The sequence below is a fragment of the Coffea arabica genome, chromosome 7c (assembly GCF_036785885.1).
Source record: "Coffea arabica cultivar ET-39 chromosome 7c, Coffea Arabica ET-39 HiFi, whole genome shotgun sequence".
In the NCBI taxonomy this organism is placed as follows: Eukaryota; Viridiplantae; Streptophyta; class Magnoliopsida; order Gentianales; family Rubiaceae; genus Coffea; species Coffea arabica.
This window is the reverse complement of record NC_092322.1, coordinates 11,254,154-11,262,640: the sequence shown is the minus strand read 5'-3', so window position 1 is coordinate 11,262,640 and position 8,487 is coordinate 11,254,154. Positions and strand designations below refer to the sequence as shown.

The window sequence follows — 8,487 nt, the reverse complement described above, 5'->3', positions numbered from 1 at the left end:
GGAAACTTGTGTTTTTCCTTTTATGAATAAGAGGTCTTCAATCCAGAATTTGTTACTTATAATGCCTCCCACCTTACCATCCAAGCCAATCATCCCCTCAATTTTGGAACTTGCATCTTCTATTTAGCGTAGACAATATAACAAGTTCTGGTTCAAGTCACTTTGTGGTTCTAAATTCAGAAATTTTGTAGTTTCGCATCCCTTGAAAATTGGTGCTTAATCTTGTTTTTTGGGTCCTTCCATGAGTAAAACAAATCATACTTGCTTTGGCCTTCCGGGATGTCAGAAACTTAACGAACCGATGGAGGATACACTGTCAATATTGCTGCCTAATTTGCCTAATGATGTCGTTATTGACATATTGTCTAGACTCCCTGTCAAGATCCTCGTTCGATTTTCTTGCGTCTGTAAGGTTTGGCAGAAACTTGTAACGTCAGACCGCAGATTTATTCGATCACAGCTACAAAATTCAGTGAAAAATCTCTGTGGCTTCAAGAGTTTACTCCTAAGCGGTAGTGAGAGGCTTGGTTACTGCTCTACCGGTACCTGCCAAGAAAATCAAGATTTCGACCGATCCCTGAATCAGATGGTGACGCTGATAAATGGTTCTGAGAATCCTGCAGCTTCACAGCTAATATTTCGAGAAGGTAAACTCAAAATCGCTGGTTGCTCTGACGGGATAATTTGTTTTTTCAAGTTCTGCAGCTATTCTTGCCATTCAAGAGTTATGGTATACCTATGCAACCCGGCTTTGCGACAATATAGGGCACTTCCACCCGGTTATTACTGCGGAATAAGCTATCCTTGGAGTACTATTCTGTGCTTTCTCTTTGACCCTGTGAGTGATGACTATAAAGTCGTGAAAATTATAGACATGCACCGTTCTGAGTTCCTGGTTGAGATATATAGTCTAAGTAACGATTCTTGGAAAACATTTAGCGTACGAAATCCTTCTCATAGTCCCCACCATCTTTTCAGAGGCCCATTGGTGGTTCATAACGGGTTTCCTTACTGGTTGGTTTGGAACTCGGTTTCTGCAGTTTTAAATGTGTTTGACATGGTCCAAGAAAAAATTGAAGAAATCCCGATTCCAGCTGATGCCGTCGAATGCCCACTGGATATAGATCTAGGAGTATTCCAAGGATCACTGTCTATATTCGGCACGAATTCCTCGAGTCAGAATGTGGTGTGGGTGATGAAAAAGGACAGGCTAGGGATCTCCTGGATGAAGCAAGTAATTGTACTTCCTCCTGTGAGGTACATTAAGCCGCTATCCAATGTAACTACAGGAGTCACAGCCTCCGGGAAGAGCTTGCTAGTTTCTGATCAAGGTGTTGTATTTCATTCTGACCCAGAGGATCAAAAAGTTGAAGATCAGAATGGGGTGGTTTTGGAACATGTACATTTGAACAGGTACGTTGTAGCAGATTATGTTGCGAGCTTAGCTTCGGTTATCCCTCCGGAGATACTGAAGCAAAAGTTCTCCAAGGACGGACTCTATATGCAGGAAGAAAAGCAGGAAGAGAATGCTGAAGTAAAAGTTCCCCAAGGACAGGTTTCATGACTGCCCTGATTAGCTACAACCAAATGCAAGATCCTGCTTGGTTTGTTTTTGAATTCAGCACTAGCGATGCCTGGTCCTCAGGAGGGAGGATTCGATTGGATGGTAAAGCGGGAGGATTTGTTTGTCGATAAAGTTGATCAGTTCAAATTCTTCTTTCATAAATTTTCTAATTCTGTCAATTCAGCCTTTACTTCATTCTCTCCAGCCAAATTAGTGGTCTGGCTCTAGATCCTTTTTATTCATCAAGGACCTCATGTTGGTTTGTTAGCTGTTTCGACAAATTCAACTGTTAGAAATTTTTGGATTTTGGTGGACTTCAAAAGTCTTCTAACTTGAGCTCAAGTTATTTTAGACCCTTGCTGAGTTCTGTTCCGTTTGCAACTCTTGGCAAAACCTTGCAGAATCACACCATTCTTTCATATATTTTCTAGTTTTGACCCATTAGTAGAATCGAAATCAGGAGTTGGCTTAATTTTTGATCTGTCACAAACAATTAATTTTGTTTAATTCGATTTGATAAATAATGATTTGATTTGCCTCTATTCGATTTCCAATCGGACTCTGCGGCTAAAGAATTCTAATCAATGTTTCTAACGTAATCTCCGTCTTAGATACTCATAAAACTTCCTCGGCGAATAAAAATAATAACCAACTGGGGGTTATTAACTTATAAATTAAGATCTTTTTTGGTACTTCAATAAATTAAGAATTTCTAATAATATACTAATATTGGTGTTTCTCTCGTTTCAACCCAAAAAAGTTTGGGCAAATCACTAATATTTCCCTTGTGATTTTTTATATTACCCCATGACCATCCTAATATTTCAGAACGTTCGCATAATCTCCTATGATTTTGTGTAGAATGGAAAGCAACTGCTGTAATTACCGCTATTGGTTCAAATACGCTCTGAAAACACTTGCAATGAAATTATAGTATACAGGTCCGTTTGTTTTCGGTGAAAATATTTTCCTAATTTCTCGTGTTTTGTTGCACAAAAGTTACTGAAAACATTTTCCTATGTAAAATATTTTTACTCATCTTATGGAAAACAACTTCCCTTTCAAACTTACTGAAGTTGTTTTCCGAAATGCATGCATCCCGCCTGTAGTATGTTCCAAACTTACTGAAAACATCTTATAATATGTTCTTTTTTTTTTAGTGTAAACAGGAGAATTCGAACCCAAGACCTCTTCTTTACACTCCGTCCCCCGTACCCACCCAACCCAACCCTCCCCCTAGTATATTCAAAATTAAAAAAAAAATCTCATCCTGCTCATCCTATACTAGTAATTAATTATGTATAATAGGGACATTCTTTTCTAGAGAAACTTTCAGCAGTGAGAGTGCAAGATATATGTCACAATAAGCATTGCATGTGATTGATATTTGACACTAAATGGCCAACAATTTATTTATTGCTTAAGAAGATATTTTTTATTCATATATATATTTCTCCAAGATTTTTTAAAGTTAAATAATGAGATAAATTTTCTTATTTTGCATGGGAAGAAGTATGTAGTTATAATGTGCAGAAAGTAAAGATAAAGATAAAAGTGAAAATATTTCAAAAGTTAAACAAATACCAGAAAAATGAAATAAGAAAATATTTTTAATAAACTAACCAAACACCTAAAAATGATGAAAGGGAAATTATTTTCATGAAAAATTACTTCCACAGAAAATATTTTTCCAAGAAAAACATTTTACATCCAACCAAACAGACCTAGATGTTCCCAAAACCTAGCATCACTAGTAAGTATATTAGTCAACCGACTGTGACGTACCTAGCCCCCTTTTCCAGATGTGCTAAAAGAAGTTCGTCACAATAAAACTACTGTGGTTTAAGGCAATCTATAGCTATAAACTACCATCTGGTTAATCCCAGATTTATGAGTTTCGACAAAAATGAGGTTCTAGGCGATACTATTTGATCAGAGGGTGGGTGACGAACAAAGGCCCTTCTGACTTACTTATCCGAGAGACCATTAGACAAAGTTGATAACTGGCTTTTCTCCTTCGGGTTGCTCCTTCAAGTATCCCATTTACATAGGTTCTCTCTTCTCCAGTTTCTGAGCATAATCAGTATTTTCGTGGTTTATTTACTGTATATATGTGCTCTCTTTTACATATTTGGAATAGATTTTGATATGGTATCATCAATTAATTGTCCCAGGGGACAAGAAAATTGAAGAAGTATTGGATGGTTGAATTTGATTGATCCCATGAACCTTTGTAGCCTGCCATTTTTAATATCAAGATCACTATTTACACACAGATATAGAGTACATGTAACTGGTAAAATGGATGAAATTTTTCTTGCCAGATGATTGGTTTCCATCACAGTGTAAGTGGTTCAAATTGTATCCTTCTCACATGCATGGTTGGCATAAGAATGGCAAAGACCAGTTGATGATTAACAAAGGTACAATGTGTAACGAAATTGAGCCATATAAGTGAATTTGCAGGGCAAGTTGAAAGATATTATTAATTTTTAATTCCGGATATTCAATTGCCTGACCTCTTACTTTTGAATATGCTTTGACTCAAAGCCTTTGAGTTTTAATTTCCCTATGTAAGAGGGGGACGTAGGCTAAAGTACTAGGTGTACTAAGATTTCATATTGATTTCCCCCTTGACTTCGATTCAGGAAAGTGTTGAAATTAGAGCCTAAGCTAGTTACACTCATTGCCTGATGATGATTTCATGCATAGGATCCAGATCGGGAATTCCAATTATTGTCAGATGCTTGATTTGCATCTGTTCGATTTCCAATAGGACTCCACCACGTAAGAGGCCTTGTGTGGGAGATAAATTAGGAGTTTCCATGAAAAAGTCTAGGAGAAGAAGAAAAGCGGTGAAGAAAAAGCTAAAAATTGCAATTTTGAAGGTTCCCTTTTTCTGAGTATATTTAGTCTGTTTGTTATTTTCTTGCTGTATCTGGTTGCTTCTAGTTAAGTATTGGAAAATATCTTGATCTGGTTTCATAATTGAATTTTAAATAGTAAACTTAACTAATACCTGATTATGCTTTCTTCAATTTATATCAGTTGATCCACTGGCCCCAGAAAATTTACTAAGGCATGGAAGGTTCAATTTCATTCATCCCACAGATACCAAATGACATAATCTTTGATGTTCTGTCTAGACTACCGGTCAAGACCCTGGTTAGATTTTGTTGCATCTGTAAGTTCTGGCAAAAGCTTATAACCTCAGACCATGGTTTCATACAATCTCAGCTGCAAAATTCTGTAAAGAGACTTACTGGCTATGAGAATGTGCTCCTGAGCAGTTGTGTTGGTGATAGCCCTCAAGACTTTACCTGCAAAGAAGATCCCAATTCTCAACCCATAAAATTTTCAAAGAAACTAGTAACTGCTTCAGAGAAGTCTGCAGGCTTTCGCCTATATTTCAAAGAAGATAAATTTACAATGGCAGGTTGCTGTGATGGGGTGATATGTTTTGTTCAGTTCAGCAAGCATAATTTTAACGTGAATTTGGAATTTATGATTTATCTATGCAACCCAGCTCTATGTCAGTGCCGGGCTCTTCCACCTGGCCACTATCAGGGCAAATTCTTTTCTTGGGATACAATTGTAAGCTTTTTCTTTGACCCTGTGATTCATGACTACAAAGTTGTCAAGATTATACCTAAGTTTAGCTCCTTTTTGGTTGAAATATATAGTCCAAGCAGTAATACTTGGAAACCGTTGAGTTTGAAAATTTCTCCATGTCCCCAGCGTATTTTACAAAGGCCGCTAGTTCATAAAGGTTTTCCTTATTGGATTTCTCAGAGTCAACAGGATTCAAGTCATCTTGTCCTAAATGTGTTGGACATAACCCAAGAAAAGATACGACGAATTTCCTTCCCAGATAGAGTACGATTACAATATGCTAACCTAATATTATTCCAAGGGTCCCTTTCTGTTTTTGGTTGTAATTTCAAACATCAAAATGAGCTCTGGGTGATGACAGAAGACAAAAAAGGATCAATCTCATGGACGAAGCAACTTGTAGTTCCTGATATTTCACATGCATACCCACTATCCAATAGAACAACAGGGATCACAGCCTCTGGGAGGCAGTTTATATCTTCTCTTGGAGCCACGGTGCATTCTTATGATCCAAAGAATCAAAAACTTGAGATGCATACTGAGATGCTTTTGGATGGTTGGAGACAGAAGTATGTTGTAGCTGATTATGTTGCAAGTTTGGTTTCTGTTATTCCTCCTCCTGTTGAAAATGACTTCTATCATGGACAGATCTTAGCATGGGAGAAATGAAGGTACTAGTGCTTCCATATTTTTTCTAGTATTTTTATCAACAGCATTAACCTGTTTAGGGTTCAAAAAAATTGAACAGCTCTGTATCTGGTTAGAGAATAATCCTTTTTTTTTAAGCTAGTAATCCTTGAACTTGTTTGATAGAGTTCATTGGTTTATTGTTGTTTCATAATTTCACGAAATGTGGCAAGTCTGTCCAACATCTTCAACCAATCTAATCATCTAGCTCTGGATCTTTTTATTTAGAACATTTCTTCGGCTAATAAGATGAAGAAATCAAAGTTAATCTCTGCTCGCTGTTTTGACCAATTCTCCATAATTGAGCTCAAGTTAGATTCCAACTTTCGATTCATGTTGTTGAACTCGAGGTAGACTGATCAGGGCTATTGTATTTCCTTTTGTTTTAGAACTTTAACTGGTGATTACAGAGGAGAAATAGACAGGTTCCTGTAGACTGTAAATTGCAAACAACTAGATTAGTCGTTGTTCGTGAGCATTTGAAACCGAAATTGCAAGTGAGACTCGCTCTCGTTAGAGAAATTGAAGTTCCTGTAGGACTATTCTTAAAATTTGATTTGACCTCCGTCTCCTTTGATAGCCAATAGGACTCGGCCAACCTGTTGGGGAGGTAAAATAAGAGTCTTAACTGAAAATTCTAGGACAAGAAGAATATGGGTGAAGAGGAAACTAAAAAACCCATTTATGGAGGTTATTCTTTTCTCTTTTTGTTAGTGTAATTAGTCTCTTTGTTATTCATCTAGTGCATTTATTTGTTCCTAGTGAAGTACTTGGAAAAGATTTTGATCTGCTTTCATCAATGAATTGTAAAAAGTAAATTTGAGTTTACTTGCTTATGCTTTCTTCCAATTATCTCTCATTATCCCCACGCACCAGAAAACTGACGAAGTCACCGAGGGTTCAGTTTCATTTATGCCTGAGTTACGGCATGAAATCATTCTTGATGTTTTGTCCAGATTACCAGTCAAGACCCTCGTTCGATTTTGTTGTGTCTGCAAGTTTTGGCGAAAGCTTACAACCATGGACTGTGGTTTCGTACAATCTCAGCTCCGAAATTCGGTAAACAATCTTACAGGCCATCAGAATGTCTTCCTAAGAGGTGGCGGTGACAGTCCTCAAAACCTCTGAAACTGACAGAGAAATTGGTAACTGCTTTGGAGGATTCTGCAGGCACATGACTATTTTTCAAGGAAGGTAAATTTACAATGGCAGGTTGCTGTGATGGGGTGATATATTTTGTTCAATTCAGCGACCACTATTCTAGTTTGGATTTGGAATTTACAGTATATCTATGCAACCCGGCTCTGCATCAATGCAGGGCGCTTCCACCCAGCAATTACAAGGGCAAGTTCCTTTCTTGGGACACTATTTTATGCTTTTACTTCGACCCTGTGATCGATGTCTACAAAGTTTTCAAAATTATATACAGATATTCCTTCTTTTTGGTTGAGATTTATAGTCAAATTAAGCACTAATTCTTGGAAAGCATCCAGGTCAAAAATTCTTCCGTGTTCCTCAGGTATTTCTCAGAGACCAGTGGTTCATATCGGGTTACCTTATTGGTTTGCTTGCAGTTAACAGGATTATGGTCATCGTGTCCTAAATGTATTGGACATAGCTCAAGAAAAGATTCGAGAAATTTCATTTCCAAGTAGATTTCATTATGCTAACCTGGAATTATTCCAAGGATCCCTTTCTGTTTTTGGTCGTATTTCTGTACATCAAAATGAGTTGTGGGTCATGAAAGAAGACATAAAAAGTCTCCAAACTTATAAGTTCAAGTTACTTTAGATATATTCAGCTAACGAAGGTCTGCAGGTCAAGCTCAAAATTTTTAAACCAGTGTTTTATTTATCTTCTGTCTAGAGAAAACTGTGCCTAAAGATAATGCCATCTTCTGTGTTGGATTAATCTATTCATAGAACTTGACCCTAATTCTACCCCATCATCTTCTGGCTCCACGTTTATCTCCTCGATGATCATCGATTGGTTCACGCAAAACCAGTTTCTACTCTTCAACTTGAGGGCTTTTCTTGTAAACATAAGAGTTGTAGACTACATATACTTAGTCCCCTGTACGATGATCAAGATTTTGTGATAATACACTAATATTGGCGTTTTCTTGTTACGTGCACTAAAACGATTTTGTCACATAATCTATAGAACGACAATACATAACCAATGGGGGTGACTCTTTCGTTATAAATAATGATCTTTTCGAATACTTTAATGAATCAAGCAAGATTTTGTGATAGAATACTAACCTTGCTGTTTCTCTTGTTTAAATCCAAAAAAGTTTTCCACATGCAACAAAACAAGTGTTTAACATGAAACCTCTATGGCTAAAGGCATTTTATCTTCAGGGAAGAACTACAAATTTTCATTCTCTTCATCAGCATTTATGAAGTTCGACAAAACTGAGATTCCAGGAGATACTATTGACGTACTTAAGTGGTGTAAAAGGGGGAAAAAATTAAAGTCCCCTCTTACTTGTCCTTGAAAAATCATTTGCAAAATTGATAACAAGCCTTATCCTTTGGATTGCTCTTTCAAGAGTTCCATTTATAAAGGTTCTCCCTTTTCCTGTTTCTTTGTCTAATTAGTACTTTTGTAATTAAATTACT

The 8,487-nt window shown here is 36.9% G+C and overlaps 2 protein-coding genes across 7 annotated transcripts; both read left to right on the top strand.

The window, feature by feature from the left end:
• Nucleotides 1-301: 301 nt before the first annotated feature.
• Nucleotides 302-1,564, top strand: LOC113699530 (F-box/kelch-repeat protein At3g23880-like). Its single transcript, XM_027219898.1, has one exon. The coding sequence runs from the start codon at nucleotides 302-304 to the stop codon at nucleotides 1,562-1,564; it is 1,263 nt and encodes a 420-aa protein (XP_027075699.1).
• A 1,819-nt stretch (nucleotides 1,565-3,383) lies between these two features.
• Nucleotides 3,384-7,313, top strand: LOC113698613 (putative F-box protein At5g52610). Of its 6 annotated transcripts, none has more exons than XM_072057776.1 (4): nucleotides 3,384-3,615; nucleotides 4,213-4,452; nucleotides 4,613-5,847; nucleotides 6,820-7,313. In XM_072057776.1, the coding sequence occupies exon 3, from the start codon at nucleotides 4,646-4,648 to the stop codon at nucleotides 5,843-5,845; it is 1,200 nt and encodes a 399-aa protein (XP_071913877.1). In that variant the 5' UTR covers nucleotides 3,384-3,615; nucleotides 4,213-4,452; nucleotides 4,613-4,645; the 3' UTR covers nucleotides 5,846-5,847; nucleotides 6,820-7,313. The 6 variants fall into 6 exon arrangements, with proteins under 6 accessions (XP_071913877.1, XP_027074292.2, XP_027074293.2 ...); XM_027218491.2 differs by lacking the exon at nucleotides 4,213-4,452 and adding an exon at nucleotides 3,739-3,987; XM_027218492.2 differs by lacking the exon at nucleotides 4,213-4,452 and having other exon boundaries at nucleotides 6,740-7,313.
• Nucleotides 7,314-8,487: the final 1,174 nt, after the last annotated feature.

What these genes read in the sequence shown, in the direction of transcription:
- LOC113699530 (XM_027219898.1), top strand. Translation starts at nt 302, where the DNA reads ATGGAGGATACACTGTCAATATTGCTGCCTAATTTGCCTAATGATGTC.
- LOC113698613 (XM_027218492.2), top strand. Translation starts at nt 4,646, where the DNA reads ATGGAAGGTTCAATTTCATTCATCCCACAGATACCAAATGACATAATC.